The sequence below is a fragment of the Mytilus trossulus genome, chromosome 1 (genome assembly GCF_036588685.1).
Source record: "Mytilus trossulus isolate FHL-02 chromosome 1, PNRI_Mtr1.1.1.hap1, whole genome shotgun sequence".
Lineage (NCBI taxonomy): Eukaryota > Metazoa > Mollusca > Bivalvia > Mytilida > Mytilidae > Mytilus > Mytilus trossulus.
Genome location: NC_086373.1, coordinates 105,222,808 through 105,247,338, shown reverse-complemented (window position 1 = coordinate 105,247,338; position 24,531 = coordinate 105,222,808). Strand labels below are relative to the sequence as shown.

Sequence of the window (24,531 nt, the reverse complement as noted above, 5' to 3'; positions counted from 1 at the left end):
AACTGGATTTTAAATGAGACCTTGGACAATTTCCAAGCTGTAATTAAATATCTGTATAAGTGAAGATGGTCACCTAAGATAATAAGTTTTTGTTTTAGGTAATTGTATATCGTTCAGGCATACAGCTCACCTGCATGTAGTGTCTTTCAATATTAATAAGAGGTATATCCACAAATTACAGGCTTGTTATGCTAATTAAAAACACACTGGCATTAGACTTTAATAATGGCAGAAAATTGTGCCGTGTAACATATTTTTGAATCAATTTCAAGTTAAAAAAAATCAATGAGGCTGTATAACTCTTATTAGAAAATGGAACATTTCTGATTTATATATTCTTCAACCACATAATTTCCATTAAAGTGGAGATGCTAATGCCAGACAATCAGGCAATATGATTTTTTATTTACAATTGGAGCAAGAAAATTTCAAACAATGAAACAACTTTTATCAACAAGCCTTTTATCTAAAAAAAAAAATGTGAAGTTTTTAGTATAACATTGATATTTCAGTCCAGGTTTAACATTTAACTTGATGGGGGAAAAAATATATGAAAGAGAAAGATATATTTCAGACAAATTTTATTCACAATTAGTTATTAATGACTATAGCCTTGATATTTCATCAGTAGTTCTTCCTTCTCAACACAGAAAAAGAAACTTTCCATCTTTACTCAGTAAGCAGTTTTTATGAAACAACAACTATAAAGTAGTCATTTGAGTTTCAACCGTTTATTTCCGATTCAAAACAGTAGACAAAACATACTAATAATGTGAAGTGAACACAATGTCATATCTATGTCCCTATAGTCCAATCAAATGTGATAGTTTATTTATACATCCTGCAACCCAAAACAGATTCTATCAATGAATGTGATAGTGTTTTATATATCCTACTCCATTAAACCTATGCTTCCAATTTCCAGGGTAGTGCCAATAATCCCTAATAAAAATATATTGTCATAGTGTTCTTTTTCATCTTGCTGCCCTAAACTAATCCAATCAATATCGAAAAGACCAACAGCTTGTGACCGAGATATCATTCAGAAAGTAGGTTTTTTATAAGTTTTAGTTTCAGATAAAAAGTATCTCATGATACTGGGTATTATATTATCTGACATTAGCCTTAATAAATACCCTGAAACTAAAAAAATAAAGAAGCTGTTCTCATGCATGATATAGTTAAATTTGATGCTCTCAACAAACTTAAACCATTGTTTTAGTTAAGCTAGGTTTAATTGGTGAAGCAACATAAACAGCCAAGGTTGGTTACATAAACACTGACTTACACCCTTCCCAAACTTTAGCTTCTTTTTCCTTTGAGGTTGCTGTAATGTTGAATATATTAAAAATGCATTTGACACAATCTAAAAATGGTCTTACACCTTTTGTTATAGACAGATACAAAAGTTTTAATTTGTCATATAAAATATATCTTTTTAATATCAATATCTTTTTGCTATTAAGTTAGGTTGATTAAAAATATACAATATTATTTATTAATCTCATAATGCAAGTTCTTTATTATTTTTTTTTATCATTTCTGATGTGGGTCAAAATTTCTGAACTTCATTTTGCATATAGTAACCATTTATCTTAGATGTGTATATACATGTAACTTGTAATATGTACATGAACAAATGAATCGAAAAGACTTTAAGTACCTCTTATAAAGTATAACAGATGAGAACTAACCCCAGATAAAAATGTCTGGAAATTTATAGATCAGTAGAATATAGGATGAACAACAGAACAACCATGAGTTAGTAAAGAGCATTTAGTCCCATGATCCACAATAAAATAACAAAATAGTCAACAAGGTTCCATATATGCCTGTAAGTACAACAAGAATCATTGAAATTGGAGATGAACAGATTGTGATGAGTTTGAATATTGGTCACACTTTTAAATCTAAGTATTTTACTACTGTAATCAGATGCAAATTTTGAAGGGGCCAAGGGTGCCCCCTTTTTTTTTATTATATAGAGAACCACTAAAGTATGAGTGGAGCAGGGGACTCCCACACCTTTATGAAAATTTCTGGATTTGCAACTGGTAATGTTTGTTTATGTGTCTATCATCTTACAAAAATGAATAATAAGTGTAATTTTCTCTTGGGTTATTTTCATATATCATCAGATCACTGCACATGTTTAACAACTGGTGATATGTAGTGCTACATTTACAATTCAGGGTATATGCAGGTGTTGTTTGGGTAATACATAAGATGGCTGGATGAGAAACACAAATACATCAAAATCCTCTCCTTTTTGAAATGATACTGAATTATTTCCCTTTAATAACAAAATAAGCAATTGGTAATGAAAATTATAACTGAATTATTTCCCTTTAGTCACAAAATAAGCCACTGGTTAGGAAATTGTAAAATTCAAATAAAAAGGTTAGCATAAAAAGACGGCAAATTACTGATTTGGAATGATATGATAATGATAAAAAAAAATCTAGGTGACAACTAATCTTTACTTTTGTGACCATAAGAAAAAATGTTCCCTCATTCGTGTTTCAATTGTCTTATTGCAATCAACAAATCATAAAAAAAAAATTCTACCAAATTAAAAAAATCTAAATTTGACAAATGATGAATGTGTAAATTGATGTGTAATATAAGGGTGACATAAATCATATAACACACAATTTTACCTTCTTCTCCTCAGCCTCCTTTAGAAGAAAATTGTGAATAATACATAAATAGTTAAATCCGAAAAACTAAATTGAAAACGTGCCAACGTCCAAACTTTACGAGAAAGACATACCTGCACTCCTCTAATGTTTGATAATAAATTGTAATTAATGTCAAATTAATAACAGAACAAGTACACTGTAATAGTTTTTTGTTATTTTTAAATAAATATTTCACTTGTGTTGAAAAGTCTCAAGTATACCTATTTTGCTTTGTAGAATCATACTAAAGACACCATGTCGACTGTAAATTCTGTAAATTTAGCTAATGATAACTTTCATTTATTGCACACAAAAACTCAATATATGCAGAAGTAAGAAATGTCTATTCTATTTCAGAACAAAAAATGGAGACCAGAAGATTCTACTCTATTCCAAGAATAAATGAAGCAATGCCAAACATAAAATCACTCTGAAAATTATGAACAATACAATGTAAATTACCTTGAGAGCAAGTTCATCCAGTCGTTGTTGTTCAGCTCGTTGTTTTGCTCTCTCATGTTTCCTTATTCTCTCTATTGTTGGTAATATCTTTTCTTCTGCATGGTTTCCCCTAAATGTACAGAATTTGTCCCAGAATCGAAAAAGGTGACGAAAAACTGTAAACTGAAAGAAAAAAGTATATGGCACCATAAAATGATGCATTCTTTTCAACAAAAAATATCAAATGTGGATCCATGATTGTTTTATAAGGAAAACAAGTGTCAAAAAACAATTATATATTTGCCATTCATGTCTTATTTATACCCGTAGCCAGGGGGGTTTGGGGAGTTCAGACGAACCTCCCCTTGAAAACAAATAAGCACTGTTAAAGTCAATGTTCTGTTCGAATTGTGACTGTTAAAGTCGAGTTTGTGAGTCCAACGAACCCCCCTTGGAAATTCCTGGCTACAGGCCTGTTATTTGAAAAATTCCAAAGACTGAATAGAAATTTCTAACACTTGTAAAATTGAATTTAAAACATTGACTGAGATCAGATTTTTTCAATGCCTTTCTTTCAAAAATCGATTATTTTTGGTTGGCAATCATTTATAAATTCTAATTGGAATGCCTTTCAAGTTATGAAACTAAAAAAAATTTTTTTTACCTGTGCCTCCCTAAATAAGTAAGGTGTTCTTTCATACTTTCTCTCTACTATTTTCTCTGCCATATCAGGTGAAATATCGATCTGGATATTTGGTGGAATTTGTGAGTCAATAAAACAGCTGATTATAACTGCTACTTTCTCCTGAATCAAACTTTCATCACTATGTACATGGTAAAGTTCCTGATAAAAAATATCCAATATGGAATTAAAAAGGACATATACCATATTTAAAATAACATATACAGAACAATCCATCAAAAATAAACAAATGATTGTTTACATCTGATAAGTAAAAGTAATATACTTCAGATACGCATAAAATGGCAAAAGTATCTTTCAAAATCTAAGTGAAAGTCATTTGAATATACAACTCTTAGTTTCAAAATTAACAAATATTTTCAGCATTACATAAGAATAAAAACAATATTGAACAATCTGATGATAGAGATAAATAGTTTATACCTTAAATGCCTGGACTTCTTTCCAGAAAAGTACATCATTTTCTAGGTTGTCTCCATATATAGATACATATCTCCTAAATTGTAACTCTGTCACTGGGTTCAGCAGACCTTTACGGAAGACTATTACATCTTTAGACGAGGAAATAAACTTGTTGTTATCCAAACTCTAAAAATTTAAAGTAAATTTCTTTTAATAAAGATCAATGCTAGGTTGAAGAAAAAAAAATCTGTGTGTTTTATAATAAAAAAAATCAATCAGTTAACAACAAAACAATAAAACCGTTTTGTCAGCATGAACAGCAATAAAAGCGCTGTTCCTTTGTTTTTTGTGTGTTTTTCTTGTTGTGGATCAAAGGAATAGCGCTTTTATTGCTGTTCACAACGACATCTTCATTTCATGTATGTATTTCTTTCTTAAACTATATAAACTGAAATCTTGTAATATAAAATGAGAGAAAAGCTAACCCTTTGTATATTATGTGATCTCTTTTTCTTAATAACTAAGACATCATCCACAACATCATCCATGCCAGCCTTTGGCCTCTGTCTATCAGCAAACTCTGATGTGGCCAAGAATAAAGGCAGCCATTTCTTCTCCAGTCTATCACGTATATACTTCTGTGCTTCAATCAACACTTCATTTGGTGGCCTCTTTTTAAACAGCTGGCTATAACCTCCTGCAGCAGCCATTACCTGGAAAAAAATATATTTTATGTTATGGGTTCTGTACCTTAATTGTCTATATTTTTGAAAAAATATACATAATATTCTTAATTTATGACAAAAACAATGGGTAAATAAAACTTTAGTTTTATAGCAAACCAAAAGGCCAATGGCTAGCCAAGAACCCAATAACTAGGCAAAAAAGAAAATATCCTAATATTATATCTTTATCAATTAGTTAGTCCAATTTTTGTTGTACCTACATGTACTAGACAGCAAATATGCTGGGCTGACCCTGGATCAGGCTACCCAAATAATCTTTGTTAGCATTGTCTTTTGCAGACTTAAAAAACTCATTTGTATTTGCAGTAGTTATATCAATCAAGCTAATATATTTGAAGTTATTTCACAGATGTCAAGATTGCTAATGCAGTTTACTTCAGTAAACATTATTTCTTGAGTATCTCAATAAAATTTGCATCTATACCTTCTCTTGTCCTTTCTTCCCAGCTGGACTGTTTGGACCAAAGAAATATTTCTGATTAAGGTATCTGTCTCGTATAGAAGTAGCCAGTTCATCTCGAGCCTTCTCATCAGTGTATGGAATGTTACGGAAAGTTCTAATAGCCATCCAACAGAGTAAATCTGTATCTGCGTAATTTTCCTTCAGGAAAACTTGGAAGTTCTCTAACTCAATACGATTTCCCACAAGTTTTTCTAATGTGTAGTCTTTGTATTCATCAGGTATTCTTTCCTGCAGTGTTGGATCATAGACAGGATCTTCATATTTCTCCATAGGGTCTTCAGGAGTTTCTACCCTCTTCAAATTTAAAAAATAATGAGAATTATTTTATTTTATCCATGTCTAGTGTACAAAATAATCTAAGCTACGAATTAAGCTTTTATATTTTATTTCCCCTATAGAGAATATGCAATATGTTATAAATCAGATTTTAGAGGGGTGAAAGGAATCTGAATTAAGTATGGTATACATCAAATGCAACAAGTAATAAAATGGTCAGAAAGTTTATGACAACACAATTTATATGACCAATTGAATAAAAAATTTGTATCAATACACAAGCTTAACATATAAAAAAACACCCATTAAAACCCTCTGAGTTAAAACCACCCTTTCTGATGTCTTACCTCTTTAATTAAACCTCTCTTCTGTAAATTGAGGACATATTTAGATCTGGTCTCTAAATGTTTCACCACTTCTATTAATTCTACCTATTAACAGTAAAAATACATAAATCATTATAACTTATAAAACTTGTACAGTTATCTCCCTTAAACTGTAAATGTACAGAAATCTCAGTGAATAAATTTCAAATGTTAATAAAAAGCTACAAAGACAATTGTTAAGCAGTTTCAACTGTTATTTAAATTAATTATGTATGGGAATTATTTATGACTACAAAATTCATTGTTTGATTCTTTATTGCAAGATGTGGTTTGAAATCTCTCCAGTCCAATTTTCTCTATATTATGCCACAACATTTTATAATTTTCAAATCTCCTAGTTTGTCAAGATCAATAACATTAACCAATTCCCCAAACATATAACCTCACTAACCTTTCCATAAGTCTTCATGTCTACAGTAATCATCTGTGTCCATGCAACATACAACTCCTTTATAGAGTATTCCTCCGCTGCGTCAAATAGTTCCTCGAATGGTGGCTGCATACATCTGGCTACCTCTCGTCGGATACTGTAACTACAGCTAATGCTACAGATGCCTCCAATAACTATGTACTTGGAATATACAGTCTAAAAAGAGATATATATTAAGCTTATTATCATGACTTCTCCAAAACTTATCAAATAGAGAAATTTTAAGGTTAAATAACCTTGTTCCATTCCAGTCAAGGGACTTTAAATATCATACTTTCTCAAGACTTGCAGAGGTAAATTATTTTAGAAATGAAGTTGGAATCTGTTACATTCATATAAATAGCAACATATTTACACATATTACTTAAAATTCTGTGTCACCAAATTTTGTGCATATACATTTTTGAAAGATATCTTAACATCAATTTAAAATGGCTAATGTCTTATCACTATATTTATTGAACTTTAATTAAAAAGAATACAGCCCTAGATATAACCATTAGAATAGAAGAAGGTTTTATTACTGTTCTTCATCTCCACGAAACCTTTCACACAGAGTAAAACCTCACACATCTCTACAAGTTCAAGGCAACCACTTTGAGCAGAATCAATCTTGTATATATATTGTTGTCTTTATTCTATAATTTTTTTGTATTGTCATTATTTTAAAACTCATTGCTACCTTTGCCTTTTTCTGTAGTATATATGGGTCAATAAATTCTGTATAAAATAACCAATGGTAGTCCTGCACTTCACTCCAGAAGTTCAAACAGTTAATCCACAACTGTAAAATACAAGATATATGTCATGTAAGTAGAAACTTTCAATACATTTAATGATGCAAATTTGATTATTGGTATCATTTATCTTGTGTTATGAAAATAGGGACCTTTTGCCAATGGTGGTTTAAGACTGCCTCTTTTAAGCCTCTCTGCCAAAGCTTGATGCGGTATGACTTATAATTATGTCCCACATCAAGTTTGGATACACCCGAAGGATTCAGCAGTCAGATAGCACAGTAATTACCATGCAATTTGTAGATATTCTTTTATTTTGTTGTTTTTTTTCTGTTTTCATGATCGTTAAGTGAGTTTAATTTTTCATTTATATGGATTATAACTCTTTTTTATCTAAATTACAAAATCTGTCAACATTTCCATTTTTTATGTATTGTAAATGATGATCAACTTATATAAAAATACATTTAAATATATTTATTAATGGCAGTGATTAATGACCAACCTTGTTGCCACTTCTATTGATAAACTTCTTGAAGAATCCACCGGCTTCTCTCTCATGATGCAGAGCTTGTAACAAAGCCTCCATTCGATGTCCTCCAATAAAGTCTGAGGCATCTGAACATTGAGAACCATTTCTTTCTCTCCCAACCCCTGCTGTCTGAGGTCGCTGTCGTAGTTGTGTTTGTGGTGTGCTAGTTGTTTCTGACCTACTTGCAGAAGGATGTGCAGATACTGGTCGATGTGCAGAAACTGGTCGATTTGCAGAAACTGGTCGATTTGCAGAAACTGGTCTGTTTGCATCTCTTGACTCTGGACGTGATGAAGGATGTACAGATATTGGACGTGAAGCTGGCAGCATACCAGATACAGGACGTGATGTTTGTTTAATCCCAGAAACTGGACGTGATGTTTGTCTGTTTACTGATACAGGGCGTGATGATCCAGCAGTGGATGGCCTAAAAAGCAATAATTATTTCTTTCAATAAGGTTTATAAATTACATAGACTTTTTTTTGTATTTCATGATCACTAAACTTCCTTTTCAAGGTATGTTCATTGGCATACATTTGTTCTTATTTGGCAATAAAACAAATAAAATTAATACTACACTTCCATCATTAGATAATTTAAAAGTTTGGTAGGAGTTTTGGAAAAGGGTGATTCAAAAACATAGCATTACAGTAAAGCATTAATTTACAGAATCATATAATTCTCGTTCAATATAGCTAAAGATGTATTTTTACCTTGACTTTTGACCAGAAGTCAGAGGTTTTGTTGTTTTCTGTACAGATAGTTTTGGTGAGATTATTGTCTGTTTGGTACCATGCAACTTGTCATAGGTGAAAGCAGAGGATGAGTAGTTTCTACGGAAACCAACAGGAGGTGAGGTCACAAATTGTGTATCTTGAGTAGTAGATGGTAAATCCTGTGAATAAATAGTATTCAATTAATTCACAAAGCCACATAACTCTTCAATCCTTTGAATATTTTTCAGTAACAAAATTTAAACTATTTAGATCTCAATTTTGCATGCAAAATAATTGCTGAAGAAAGCTAGAACCTTTAACAATTTTAAATGAAGCATATGATACTTTTTTCTATGTCTAACATATATATTCTATTGATTGGTCAGAATTTAAAGTCACTTTTTTAGGAAGGTATTTGCTACTTACCTCAAAAGCTTGTTGTCCAAACCTTGGAAAACATGACTTAGGACGTAGTGGCAGTAGTTTAGCTGCTGGACGAGTAGGGAATACATCCGGCTTAGTTTTAAGGTACTTAAGATTGAGGTATTCAGCATGCTTGGCAGGATCTGTTGTTCTCAATTGTGTCAGTAAAAATCTAGGAGCCCTGAAACATTAAATTAAACATGTAATTCATTACTAAACTGAATTCTTATAGAAATATTTACTCTTCCATTATCTTTTGGGGAAGAAACAATACATGTAAATGTTTGCTTATGGCTTAGAGTTCAAGTGTTTGGTTTTTTATATAGTTGCCAACACACACACTTTGTGCTAGTACATTTTTTCAACATCCTTGGTTCATCAAAAAACATCCACATCATGATAACAGTATTCCATGTCTATGAATACAATCACACTTATTTTTGTTTATTATTGCAAATGTTTAGGTTTTTAGTTATATACTTTAGGTTGGTTTTATTTCTATTAAATTGTTAATATGAAGGTTGCAAATGTCTTACTACCGGTATTAATTTTAACATTGTCCATTTTGTGAAACATCAAGTGTATAGAAGAAGTTGTTTTCTAGACCAGAAGCTTCATCAAAAAGGAAGAGGTGCTTTAGATCAAAAGGGTCTGCCTCATCCCATGTTATATGGGTTAAAAGATTTCGTGTAGGTATTGGAAATGTTATTGACAGCTTCAGTCATTTTGTAAGTGGAGTTTGACCTAAATCTGAAACTCAACATAAAAACTACCAAATGACAATATTGATGTTGGCACTGCATACAACATTGCAATTCTTCTATACAAACAATCACATGCAAAACTGTATTGTTAACATTTATCTATTCATCAGGTATAATATAATGGAAGATATGTCTTGAGAAGAATCATCCTGACCACCTGTAATACTATCCAGTGCAACCAGATGAGTATGGCAGCCTCAGGTATCAGAAATGGACTGTGCCAGGAACAAAAAGAGAAAGTGGTTTCATATCTTAAAGAGATATTGATTTGAAACCAATACTGAAGGAACATTATAAAAAACCTTCTATTATAGAACTAAAGTCTATGCCATTTTATTATAATCAAGCTACCCTGTATTCTTAATATAAACCTACCAGTAGAGTACTAAGGGCTCAGCTATTTTATTCTGTATGTTAATGAGATGTTCTTTAGTCCATGAGGAAGGTTTGGTCAGCTTTAAATCTGTCTTCTGTTCAGTAGTCAATTCAAACAAGGAGCCAGGGATGAAATATTTCTCCCTCATTTCTAGTAAATGCCTGTAAAATATAAGCAGAACAGTGTCATGGACATTTCAATTATTTAAAAATGGGGACAGGATGGTTGTACCTAAAGTGAGTGATGGAGTCATTGAATGTTGTCGTTTTAGGACCAAATATAAAAACATATACACATAAAACTACATGTGTCTCATCGAAATGAATATTACTAGAAATATCTGGTCTAAAATATGTCATGAACATTTCCTTCTTCACATTTAAATTTAATGGTTATTATATCAATACTTATATGTTAAATATTTAAATTCAAAGCGGTCAGTAGCTGTCTAATTACCATAATATGGATTAAAGATTTAGACTTTTAGTATAATACCTTTTACAAATATTTCATACACAAATAATACCTGTGTAATACATGATAAAGTGACTTAGATATTATATATAATGTCATTGATTTTAAACCAAGAATGATATTCAAATGCTTATCTTCTCACCAGCAGATTGTTATTAAAGAAAAGAGCATTGAACAGTTGATTTTACATTTTTCTCTGCATGATTCAATATTAGGATGCGTGATTACAGAACAAAAAGTAATGAATTTTCATTTGCTTGGTTTGAACTGTCAGACTGGCATATTGGCTTTCTGAATATTTTTTATTTGGTAAAAAATCATATGAAGAGATATTTTTGTTGGCTCCTTCATTCACTATACCTTAGTATATTGACATGCACTGTAAAGTATATTGAAATAATTGATATAAAAATCAGTTACTAAAGCAATGACAGACATTGTAAAGACATGATAATTGAAAATCAAAATGGCTGTAACCTAATTTTCAAGATTGTTTATTAATTTGAGCCTTTCTATACCAGGTTATTGTAGTTATTCTTATTCTTATAATCTAACAAAATTCAAAAGTTACCACTAGTTTAAAAATATACAAGAATACCCGTAAAAAGAATAAAATGTTATTGCAAATAAGGGATAATACTTAACTTTATTAAGGAAAAAGCACAAAATTTTTGTATAATTTTTTTATTATTAAATTCACATGTTCATTTGTACATAGCTTCATTTATCATAAACTTACAGCTGAGAATGGAAATGGGAAATGTGTCAAAGAGACAACAACCTGATAAAAGAGCAGAAAACAACCCAAGGCCACCAATGGGTCTTCAACACAACGCATCTGGCCCCTAAATAAAATGTGTACTAGTTAAGTGAAAATGGACATCACAATAAACTCCAAAACATACAAATGATTCCAGTGGAAAGTTTCTAAACCTCAGCTTCATCAAATGTCATAAACCTGATTTACAAACTCACCTGTGAATAGCTTCATCATCTGTCATAAACCTGGTTTTATCAATATCAAGCCACAAGTTCCAATTTCGTTCTCCCATTGTACCACTTAAGAATGCTTTAAACTTTTCTGTTCCTTTTCTGTTTGTCAGTTTAAATGTCTTTGTTTTATGTTTCCTAAAGAAAGTATCTTCTTCTTCGTAGTCATCTTCACTGTCAAGTAGCGAGTCAGCATCACTTTCTTCTTCTTTCTTCTTGTCATTTTCTGATAGTGGTTCTTCTGTTACCTTATCAGCCTCTGAGTCCTCCTCTGGTAATTGCACTTCTTGTAATGATATTCTGTCTAAATGCTCCAATGAGATATGTCGTGACAGTTCACAACCAGGGATTTGATCTAAAATTTCCAAAGGCAGATCATCATCATGTACATTTAATATTGATGACACAGTTCTCTTTAAAACAGCACCTACTATTGCAGTTCCTATATCGTCAATATTTTTAAACACTATACTATCAGAACTTCCTTTCCTTGAGGAGAGTTGTCCTTCATTTTGTAGCATTTCTAACTGATCGTTGTTATCTTTGGAATCTACAGAGTCAGTGTCGTCACTTATGTCTAATCCAGATTCCACATCACTATTGTCAACTTTAGGTATACTGTATACAGTAGAACTAAAAGGTCGGTTATGTTTATCCCTATAATCTGCAGTAACAGCACACACAGAATCGGTGGGTCGCGGGGTCATAGGTTTACCATCAACAGCAAACAGTTTACTAGAATATACATCATCATAATCATCAGAATTTTGTGTATTCCTATAATTACTATATAAGGAACTTTTAACAGATGAGGCTAATCCACTTTCAGACCGTTTATAATTATCCACTGAACTATATGCACTAACTGGTCGTGCACTGACTGGACGCTTTGTCATTTCAGCACTCCTTGGTCTTAACTGTGTTGAGGAAGAAACACTGGTTACTGTTGCCATGGAGGCAGCAGTAAACCAAGCCTCGGTATCAGTGGTGGATGCCGTACCCATACAGACGTACATATCTTTCATCATTTGTTCTTTAGGATCCACCTCCACTTCCTCTTCTACGACTTTCTTTTTATGTTTCACTTTTGGTTTGAAATCTATTCTCATTAATATATATTCTCCTTGTTCTCCAGTAATTTTGGCCTGTGATACTAGATTAGCAAGACGGTATTCCATGTATAGGTCACTTTCTAAAAACGCAGGCATTCTACGTTCTTTTACCCAGTGTATACCTTGTTCTTTGTTTAAAGTCTATAATAGGAAGAAGATTACATTTTAACGTTATTGTTATTGAAACAACTCAGATCAATTAAGAATTGTAGCAGCATATAATGTCATATACAATTAATATTACTGAATGTCACCAAAGTTTTACATAAACTCAAATCATTAAGAATTTAGAATACCTGTATAGTATCATTAAATACATGTATATTAACCCTTTCACGTTCCGCCAAATTGGACGTAAACTTATGGAAAGACACTATCAAAGTTCAATCGCATGTAGCATTCGCACTGAAGCTTACACAAAGGTCGTTTTGGGTCCATTTAAGAGATAATTGATTAAATATTTCAAAGAAATAATTATATCAGAAATTTTGTCTTTTGAAGTCACGTGTTATCTGTCCATAAGTCACGTGACTTGCGAAAAAAAAGTAAAAAAATAAAAAAATCTTGCGAAAAAGGTCGTTTGGAGACTTTTATAATGGCTAATAGGATATAGTTTTGGTGTCAAAGCAATGTCCTAAGTCTGATAGAAACAGGAAAGTTACCATTATGGTATAGTTGGAGGAAATACGTGCTGAACGCCTTCAAAACGTTGATGCCCGCAATTTGCAAAATAACGGATTTCAGCCGTTTTTTCGTCAAAAATCTTATCCTTGACACAAATTTTAGGTTAAATTATGTTTATTCAAGCAGGACATAGAATTTTGACTTTAAAAGTAAAGATTCAATGAATTACCAATAATTACTTTGGTGTTTTGGGCCTAAGATATTTTAGTTTAAGGGGGGGAGGGGGGGGGGGGGGTGCAATTAGGACACACATTATTTAAAAATATACAAACGTTGTTTTTAATTTGAGTTTTGTATGTATTCATGACCCTCTTTTTGAAATTGAAAGTAAAGTTAAGTTAAGTTACATTTAATATAGGAAATTATTTTTTCACCCCCAGCTTTGAGGTTCGAACATGCAATCTTGTTAATGTGGGCTAGTGCAGCTTCCCACTGAACCACGGGAGTTCCAGTTTAAAATACTAAAATTTTAGTGTTCCATTAACGAAGTGAGAGGTAACAAATAATCAGTCTGTTTTCGTTTAGAAGTTATGTCTCGATATAACATATAATTGTTGTAAATCCCATCATTTTGAGCAAATATAGGATGATATCATACTTTAGTCTGCCATTTTTTTCGTAACTTTTACCGGTTTCTTTATTTCAACAAAAGTGTTTTCAGCATTACCATAACCAGGCACTTCAGAAACAATGTTCTGTTACATCTATTTCAACTTCGAAAAAAAATTTCATGACTTTTTGTCTTTTTTTGTCTCTTTTTCAATTAATTTGGAAGGTACTGACCACAAATTGAGAGTGCATTTCAAGTAAATGATTTGTGCAATCACTTATTTCACTTGCGTTCAAGTTTTAATCATACTATGAATAGTTTCCCTCAAAAATACACGGCAAAGTTAATTAAAAAAAGTAATATTGCCCCCAAAATCAACAGTATATTTTCCCATACTCTACGGAAATATTGTGTTCAAAATTAAAAAAAAGCACGGTTTTCACAGGAGAAAAACGTTGTCCGTTAGGGGCGATTTTATACCAAACCGTACTCAGAAGAGGTTTTAGGCACCACGAATGACCCAGCTGTGATATAGGGGATTGATTTGATCAACCACTTCTGTACGTCAACAAATGTCAAAGATTCAATACTATACGCAAGCTAGTTGCCCAAAAATATAGCCCATTGGTACCAGAGTACCAATGGGAACAGGTAGGGGTTAAGAGAAGAATGAATCACAAAAAATTTCCAAACAAGCAGTTTTTATATTTTTAAACATACTCTGAAAAGCTGATTTTCTGTGCGGCTTTCATATGACCATGACCTTTGACCTTAATGGCTTATATGCTATCTTACATTAGAAAGTGTTATATAAGTCTACAGGAAACCATTGTACCAAGTTTGATAGGTTGAATGCAAGTGGCAGGCTTGAGTATCTACAAGATTTTCAATGTCCCTTGACCTATTACTTTGTAATTAGGTAAGGTTTGCCTTATATATATACACAGGCAGCATGTGACATCCCATAACCAACTGAATTCTATGAAATGACTATAGAAGGTAGGTGATATTAACTTACTGTAACTGTGTAATTAGTGTTGATTTCAATATGATCAGGACCTTCAGGTTCTACTATTGGAATTAGTGGTATATCTATAAAACTGTGGTTTTTCACAACTTTGTAGATCTTTGATTGCTTTTTCTGTGATCTTATGGCGGCTTTAATCTGTTTGCCGATTTCTTTTCTGGCTTCTGTGACCACTTCAAATCCGGTCTTCTCTTTGTTGAAACAGAGAGGTGTTGGGAAAGACTGAAAAGTAACAAATATTTCATAGAGAACATTATTACAATATATTAAATATTTGCTGCCATTGGTAATTTGTAGTTTGCTGACACCTGAGGAAAAGACCTCGGTTTCACAAAAAAAACTCACAACTATGACTTACGATCAATCTTAATTGTATTATTTTTTTTTAAACCGGCTCCTGAATCTAACTAGGTTGAAATGATTTATCAATGTTTTTCAAAAGGGTTATGATGTGAAATGTCAAAATTTTTCCATCTTATTCTTAAAGAAGAGAAGGATATAAAAACCACAAATTGTTTTTAGCAACCACTTGATTGGATAGTTGTATTTAAAAGTTGTTTTTCCACTTCTTTAAACAGTTACAAACTTGTGTTTCAAAACTGTTGTGTAAAAATATTACCATACTGAGAAAAATTAAAGGGAATTTTGTCAAAAGATTGGTATCTTTGAGTCTTGTAGAAATATTTGGACTATGTCTAGTGCAAGTGGCATTTTGGATTACCAAATATTAACCCATGACCTATACAGTGATCGGGAAGGACGTGCGCCCTGCGCCTATAGCGCATATTCACCAGAAATGGCGCATAGAGTGACAAATGTAAGCGCCCACGTGGCGCACGATATTTTTCACATCGTTTCGAAACGTTTAGATATCGTCAAATAGTTTTCCGATCGTGTTCCGTGCCGCCATTTATGTGTACACAACTGTATAATGTTCCTCCAATCTTAGGAGCACCTATATATTTTTAGGACGTCTCGGGTGTTTTCCTATGGTAATAGAACCATGCGGTTTAACGTCTCGGGTGTTTTCCTATGGTAATAATAGAACCATGCGGTTTAACTGATAACCCAAAAAACGTAATTAACCATCATTCATGATATAATTTTTTGTAAACAACTTTACATTTGTGAAATTTGGCTATTACAGACGAGATTTAACTCTAATAATAATCTTTTAATTTAGTTTAGCTTGGTATTATTTCGATTGAAAACCCCTGAAGCCTTTTTATGAATATAGTTTTTGTCTCCATAAAAGGCGCTTAACTGTCCTTGTCATTTTTGGTCTTTGGCTCGTTTTGACATTTTGTAAACATGACTTCAGCGAATTATTGTTTTCTTCTATCAATTAATGGTACTCTCTACTGTTATTCTTGTCATCTTGATGAAGTAATAATAATAATACAAGAAGTGCAGAGGACGTTCCTAAAATGTCCTCTAATACGGAACGTCTGGAATGAGTATGGTATCGACGAAGACCCAAATTTAATGTTAAAAAAACATGAACATGAACAAGCCAAGGCAACAGTAACAGTTTAAACATTGTAAATAAAGGTTTATCTTTAATATTGTCCGTTTTGGAAGAAGTTATTGTATATTCATTCAAATTACAGAATCACAGGAACAATATTATTTAAAATTATAAACTTTAAGGTAAACTTGTACCAACACCCCTTTTCCAAAACATGAGAAAATAATGATACTTTTTATTTTTTTTACAGAAGTCAATTCGAATGGCCCACTCATTTGACAACATGGCCCATTTTTTTTTTAAATGGCCCATTGAATTTATTTTTTAGGGGCCCTGGGCCCATAGTGAAAAAAACCTTCCAGATCACTGCCTATAAATATCTATACAAACTAATATAAGTACAAATAAATCATTAATTTTCTACTGACTCATGTTTTAAAGTGCTTATAAAATATTTGGGAATTTTCTTAACATCAGGATATATTTGAATGGTAAACACATCTATCACATAAATTTTGACTTTATTTGTGTTTTGCTGGGCAATAAAACTATATACTATACAAACAGTTCAAGTAACCGCTTGACATTTCTTTTTGTAAGATTTAATAAAATCTGCCTGACGAACCATTAAATTTTAAATGATGGTATCTACCTCGCCATAAAATGATTATCATAACTGGTCATCATTTAACTATTAATGACATTGTTACTGCAACTATACCCTGATCATTTAACTATTTTTATGACCAGTGACTGCAACAATACCCTGATCATTCAAAGGATCAATTGTCCTGTTGAAAGTGCTACACTGATTTAAATTGGTTAGAAATGTAAGACATTTAATTTAACGTAAGTGTCAATGGCAACCGGGAAAGAAAACAAAGTCAACAACCAAAGACAAACATCAAATTGTTTACAAATTCTTTACACTCTTCTAGATAAAAGTTGTCATAATTCAAACAGTTCAAATTCAATGATCTTAAATTAGCAATTATAAAGATTACAATCCAAATAAAACAAACACTTTTCTATTACAGAAGATTTTAATCTTAAAAGAAAACCTGCAATCATATTTTGTTTTTGCATTAATATACAAATTTAAAAAAGTTTTTTTAGAAATAATTTGACATGCATTGCTACATACAGTCTACTTCATTCTATCTTTTCATCTTTGACTGAATTTGAGAAATTGCATATTTATTTCAATTTACTAATTACACTGTTTTTAAAAATTTCATTATATTCACAATATTCAAATTGATTAGAATTGAAACAACTTGTTTTATTGTTCATGAATCAATGTTGGTTGGATTTGATCAAAAATGTAGTTAAAAAAAATACATGAAAGTGTTATGTGTTGACTACATGTATAAATGTACAAGTTTTAATTTACTTATGACAACTTCCCTACACCTACTGACTTTATTATCTGTATCAATGGAAAAATAGCTATGGACTAAAAGTATTATGTGCATTTATCTGCAATCTGATACGTGTTCAATTCAGAAAAATAGGGCACTTAAATTGAACTATTGATTTCAATTTAAAAAAAAACCTTAATACTCTATATGTTAAGAATAACAATAATTTCTTTTAGTCTTATCAATTTTTTTCTCCATTTCAAATGTATTTCCTGTAACTAAATATGTCACAATAGAATCCAATGCTCTAGTTTTTAAATATCTGACAATGAACAATACCTCAAATTAAGATATAATACTTTGAATCGATATATTGTGACTATTTATTGGTTTCTCTGTATATTTTCTAATGTTTGTATTATGTGTATAGAATGGACAAATATATATTGGTCCTTTAGTAAGCTGGGAAAGTATGACAATGTGAGAGGTATATAGGTTCATTTATAAACTGAAGTATGGAACCTGTTGTTTAGTGGTTGTTGTTTATTTTTTATATAGATTAGACCGTTTGTTTTCCTGTTTGAATGGTTTTACACTAGTCATTTTTTGGGGCCCTTTATAGCTTGCTGTTCTGTGTGACAAAAGGCTCGGTATGGAAGGCCGTAGCCGAACTTTGGCTGTTAATGGTTTGCTTTTTACAAATTGTGACTTGGATGGAGAGCGGTCTCATTGGCACTCATACCACATCTTCTTATATCAATTGACTGCACTGACTTCACACAAACAATCATATCTCTTATACTTTATGTTTTTCCAAATCATTGGTAGAAAAGTAACTTCCAGTAATGTTTTTATTTTCATATTTTTTATAGTTGATGTACTTACAGGTAAAGCCAAGAAGGCATTGAAGTATTCCACAAATAAGTCATCTGTGATAAGGAATTCTTCCTGTAAAAAAAAGAAAAAACATTAAACATAAACATAAACATACAAACATAAAAACACTGAAACATTCAACAAAAAAGTCATATGAGAAATAGAATCAAAAACATAAAACATAACACATAACAGACCTACAGGCATACATACCCAGCAGGCACAAAACGTTGTATCAACGTTGATCCAAAGTCAGTCTTCAACGTTGTTACAACGTTGAAACTTGGGTTAGTTTTGAAAGTTGTAATGACGTTGAAATTTTGACGTTGAATCAACGTTGCAGTTTCAACATTGTATTGATGTTGATAACATGTTGAAATCAGGTCGGGTTTATGTTGAAATCAGGTCGGGTTTATGTTGAAATCAGGTCGAGTTAGGTTGAAATCAGGTCTGGTTGAGGTTGAAATCAGGTCGAGTTAGGTTGTAGTTGGGTCATTTGTAGGTTGGTTGAAGTGATGGTTTTGGGGTGTACATTTATCCTTATTGGCACGTGTTCAAATACAATAACAAGATACCTGAATTATGAAATGAAAAAGCCACTTTCAAATTTTATTTCAAGTTAGTGTCCATCAACAGTTCCTTTCTCAACAAGGGACTCCAAAAGAGAAAAGTAGACAATAACAATCAGAAACAAAGAGAAGAGACAGTTACAATATCAAAATTGTATTTGAAACCAAATATATCAATATTAACAAAGCTTACTTTTCTAGCACATCAATTTTTCAAAGCAAAGGAAAAAAGAAAAACTTACTACAGCACACTGGTTTGATTCTGGTTGATCAAGTTTTCCAACTTATACAAAATTAAGTAAATGCAGCAAATTTGACACAGTGACACAAAATGCCTCCTTTGTTTTATGTGAATACATAGCAGGACCATAAAAAAGATGTTCTCATTTTAAGTTTTTGTAATCCGATATTTCATGTATTTACTTCTTTTTCATTGTCTTTTTTTCATTTTTATTGATACTTGTTGATCTGAAATTTGACTTTTTGAGGGTATACCGTATGATTTTTTTAAATTATTTATCTTTAAGGCATTTGGAACAAACCATACCATCACCAAGCTGTTTACTCATTCAATCATTATCCATACACCCGATACAATTGAGTAAACCAGAGAAAAAAAAGATGCACCAAATAACGTATTTTTAAATTTCACTGCCTTTTTTTACTGGCACTAAATTAACTATAAAAATTAAAAAAAAGAGGTTTTTAAAATGAAAAATTTATTTTGTTTTAATGATTTATTCTTCTGGCCTAGAAACTCTTTCTGCTCTCTGTGGGGCACACTTCATATGTCTTGATCACTGCTCGGATATGTTGGATTCTGGTGTCTCTTTGTGGCAGACTAGAACAGCATCTGAAAGCATGGGAAAGAAATAACATAAATTTGAATTACATAAATAAAGTTGTGTACTTTTACAAGCCATTAATGTTATCAAATTCCACCAATTATAAAACAATTATTTTAAATCATAGAAAGCAACATGTTCATTACCAGCTTGCATCAATAACAAGAAAAAGCATGAATCCTTTAAACCAGATCTGTGTTTGGCAATAACCATAATGTTCATATACAGATGAAACTATCAAAAGATCAGAGATATTTAACGGAAAAATCTAAAAGACCAAAATAGTGTTTAAGAGCAGACCATTTCTATGTGTGTCAGACACACCATTTGAGTTGTATTGGAACGAATGGCTAGTTTTCGATGACACCCCTCCCCCTCTTTCTGATATTACTGACTCTGTGCATGGCTAGATATGTTTTATGTTAATTTGCTAATTAGAGGATATATGCAATCATGTTTTGACATGAAACTGAATTAGATTCAGTGAGATAAGACCTTCTCATAATTTCTGTGAAGGTAAACATGCAGATAATCTGATAAATAATTTGAATGTGTTTGTTTATATTATGATTATTCGTTAATTTAACTGTAAAACAGACTTACGCTTATATCAAGAGGTTTATACAGAAAAGTCTTCTATCTTCTTTATATTCCTTAGACGCAGTTGTTCACTATTTGTTCATCAGTCTGGTGCGATTATTTCTCGAGGATGATTTTCAAATTTTTCTAAACGGATGTTAAAAAGAGGTGCGCGTGCTTGCGTGCGCATCCAAATGTAAATATTCGGAACTCCAGTTGAAAAACCGCGAAAATTTAAAAACTTCTCAATTATTATGTCTATTACATTGTACATCGATGATATTTTAAGTTTATATATTAAATATCAATCGGTAAAAATAATTAAATAAATATACCGAATAATTTCACCTATTTATTGAATTGAATGAAAGCAATTAAAAAAAAATCGATTTGATTTTAAAAAAAATATAAACTAAGAATATATCATATTTATACAGATATACTTATAATTAAAATAGCATGAACAGGTTTTTTTAAAGATACTTAAAAAATAAACATAAAACAAAATTAATTTGAAAAAGCCGATTTGTTATTGGTGATGTCTCCTGACCACTTGTTCTTGTCCAAAACTCCTTTCCATGCATAAACAATGCAATTCGGTCTACCCCCTTTTTTTGTGGGAAAAAAAATGATTGATTATATAGGGATCATGGAAGCATGACAGGAGGAAACCCCCTCACGCTTATGGCAGTCAGTGGACCCCTTATAAGTATTATAAATTCTAGATTAGACACTTATTATCCAACCGTTTATAATACTGCAGCACTGCTCCTTGTTCGATCTGCTCATCCAATATATCTGTACCCTTTAATTTTGACAATAAGATTTTTCTGTCGCCATTGACTGACGTTAACCCAACGTTGAATTAACGTTGTTGTTTAAACGTTGATTTTAACGACGTAAATTCAACGTTGAAACAACGTTGTGAATTCAACGTTGAATACCATGACGTTAGATCAACGTTGAATTTAGGTCGATCAACGTCACGACCATATTTCAACCCAATTTCAACGTTGTCACGACGTTGAGTGCCCACTGGGTACATTATATCACCAGTATAAGGAAATAATTCGTAAATATAACTCAACATGCAGACATCTTATACGTTCAGGTATTTCACATCCAATCTTTTATAGTAATATTCTTTACAAAGCACAAAAATGTCAGTATTCAGCTCAAAAGCTTACAAAACCTTTAAACAGACTTATTAAGAAGGGATATAGATACGATACTGTTGTCAGGTCATTAAAGATTGCATATTTTGGCTTTAATATTGATTCACTTATATGGGTCTTTGCATCGGAACTAAACACATTTATTTAAAAAAAAAAACAGTTGTTGGCATGACACGGGTTATGTTCTACTCATATATTTTATGATACATGTAGTATGATACTAAATCCCTAACAGGAAGGATTGTGCCTGATATTCATATGATGAAGACATAATCTTTCAATCAGTTTAATTGAGGTCTGGAGCTGGCATGTCAGTTAACTGCTAGTAGTCTGTTGTTATTTATGTATTATTATCATTTTGTTTATTTTCTTTGGTTACATCTTTTGACATCAGACTCGGACTTCTCTTGAACTGAATTTAAATGTGTGTATTGTTATGCGTTTAATTTTCTACATTGGCTAGCAGTATAAGGGGAGGATTGAGATCTCATAAACATGTTTAACACCGCCGCAATTTTACGCCTGTCCCAAGTCAGGAGCCTCTGGTCTTTGTTAGTCTTGCATAATTTTTAATTTTAGTTTCTTGTGTATAATTTGGAGTTTAGTATGACATTCATTATCACTGTACTAGTATACATATTTTTTAGGGGCCAACTGAAGGACACCTACAGGTGCCTGAATTCCCGCTACATTGAAGACCCATTGGTGGCCATCGACTGTTGTCTGCTTTATGGTGGGGTTGTTTTCGCTTTGACACATTCCCCATTTCCTTTCTCTATTTTATTTTTAAATTATAGAATTATTTTACAAATAAGTCATCTGTGATAAGAAATTCTTACTGTCAATAGAAAAGTGAAAGATAAAACATAAACTGGTTTGAGGAATACTAAATAACACAACAGAGGTGCAAAGATAGACAATAGAGCAGCAATACTGAGCAATGATTAATAAATTGATATCAGCAACATCAACTGCCCTGAAAACACCCACACTAAAACCTAATCTTTTGGAGTTTGCATTACTTCTGCTGTATATTCAAGAATAATTCATATCACAGCAAAATGGTCAGGAAACAACAAAACCAAAACCCATTATTTGTTCAAAAACAATAATTCAAAGGAAATATAAATGCTCAGGTAACAAAAATATCAAACAACACAAACATTTTGGTAAACAACAATACACAACAACATAAAATGTTCAGGTACCAACAATACACAACAACACAAACTGTTCAGGTACCAACAATACACAACAACACAAAATGTTCAGGTACCAACAATACACAACAACTCATAATAATTTGAAAACATAACAAACTAACGGAAAATGTTCAGGTAGAAACAATACCTACTAACAGAAAATGTTCAGGTATATATCTTATAAAAATACAACAAACGGAAAATGTTCAGGTAACAACAATACCAACCAACAGAACCAGATGCTCCGCAGGGCGTAGCTTTATACGACCGCAGAGGTTGAACCCTGAACGGTTGGGGCAAGTATGAACACAACATTCAAGCTGGATTCCGCTCTAAATTTGGATTGTGATTAAATAGTTGACACAGCATAGGTTTCTGACACAGAATGAATGTATTCAAATGAACTTAAAATTTTTGTTTTCTCTTAGAGCAATTCACTAAGCTGTTGAATATTAATCCTCTCAAAAAAATGTTTGAAGAAATTTTCTTTTTATTTATGAAATTTCAAATGAGAAAAATTGAACCCAATTTTTTTAATCACATCCCCCTTTCCCTTATTCCAAAACTAATTTCAATTAAAATATTCTAATGGAGTTTGCAACAATTACTACTCATTTAAATACATCATAAAATATTAAGATGTAAAAAAACTGCTTGTTATCACTGAATGGTAAAGATTATTTAAATTTATCAGTTGGTAGTAAAAAGTGAATATACATTGTATATTGTATATAACAAAGATTTAAGTTGATTCTGGACAAAGAAAGATAACTCCAATTAAAAAAAATTCTTGCAGATATTTCTTGCTTACTATACTGGACAAAGAAAGATAACTCTTAATTAAAAAAAAATTGCTATTTCACAATGTTGTGAAATTAGATGTTTCTTGCCATTGCACAATACTGTGCAATTGAAAAGACTTGCTATTGCACAATACTTAATATAATAATTTTAGATCCTGATTTGGACCAACTTGAAAACTGGGCCCATAATCAAAAATCTAAGTACATGTTTAGATTCAGCATATCAAAGAGGCCCAAGAATTTAATTTTTGTTAAAATCAAACTTAGTTTAATTTTGGACCCTTTGCACTTTAATTTAGACCAATTTTAAAACTGGACCAAAAATTAAGAATCTACATACACAGTTAGATTTGGCATATCAAAGAACCCCAATTATTCAATTTTTGATGAAATCAAACAATGTTTAAATTTGGACCTCGATTTGGGCCAACTTGAAAACTGGGCCAATAATCAAAAATCTAAGTACATTTTTAGATTCAGCATATCAAAGAACCTAAAGGTTTCAATTTTTGTTAAAATCAAACTAAGTTTAATTTTGGACCCTTTGGACCTTAATGTAGACCAATTTGAAAACGGGACCAAAAATTAAGAATCTACATACACAGTTAGATTCGGCATATTAAAGAACCCCAATTATTCAATTTTGATGAAATCAAACAAAATTTAATTTTGGACCCTTTGGGCCCCTTTTTCCTTAACTGTTGGGACCAAAACTCCCAAAATCAATACCAACCTTCCT

At 31.7% G+C, this 24,531-nt stretch overlaps 1 protein-coding gene across 7 annotated transcripts in view; it reads right to left on the bottom strand.

The window, feature by feature from the left end:
- LOC134695579 (regulator of G-protein signaling 22-like) overlaps nt 1–24,531 on the bottom strand; it is a 52,586-nt gene that overhangs the window by 5,792 nt on the left and 22,263 nt on the right. For 4 of the 7 annotated variants that reach the window (XM_063556842.1, XM_063556853.1, XM_063556860.1 and 1 more), the window contains 17 exons: nt 18,629–18,691; nt 14,906–15,136; nt 11,527–12,794; nt 10,077–10,238; nt 8,941–9,118; nt 8,512–8,693; nt 7,771–8,224; nt 7,211–7,312; nt 6,490–6,684; nt 6,060–6,143; nt 5,398–5,730; nt 4,713–4,940; nt 4,249–4,413; nt 3,787–3,966; nt 3,144–3,305; nt 2,661–2,678; nt 1,289–1,327 (listed from right to left, as the gene is read on the bottom strand). In XM_063556842.1, coding sequence (XP_063412912.1) covers nt 1,289–1,327; nt 2,661–2,678; nt 3,144–3,305; nt 3,787–3,966; nt 4,249–4,413; nt 4,713–4,940; nt 5,398–5,730; nt 6,060–6,143; nt 6,490–6,684; nt 7,211–7,312; nt 7,771–8,224; nt 8,512–8,693; nt 8,941–9,118; nt 10,077–10,238; nt 11,527–12,794; nt 14,906–15,136; nt 18,629–18,691 — 4,044 coding nt within the window. The remainder of the gene's footprint in view (nt 1–1,288; nt 1,328–2,660; nt 2,679–3,143; nt 3,306–3,786; nt 3,967–4,248; nt 4,414–4,712; nt 4,941–5,397; nt 5,731–6,059; nt 6,144–6,489; nt 6,685–7,210; nt 7,313–7,770; nt 8,225–8,511; nt 8,694–8,940; nt 9,119–10,076; nt 10,239–11,526; nt 12,795–14,905; nt 15,137–18,628; nt 18,692–24,531) is intronic. The other 3 variants (XM_063556877.1, XM_063556885.1, XM_063556894.1) reach the window with 3 other exon arrangements.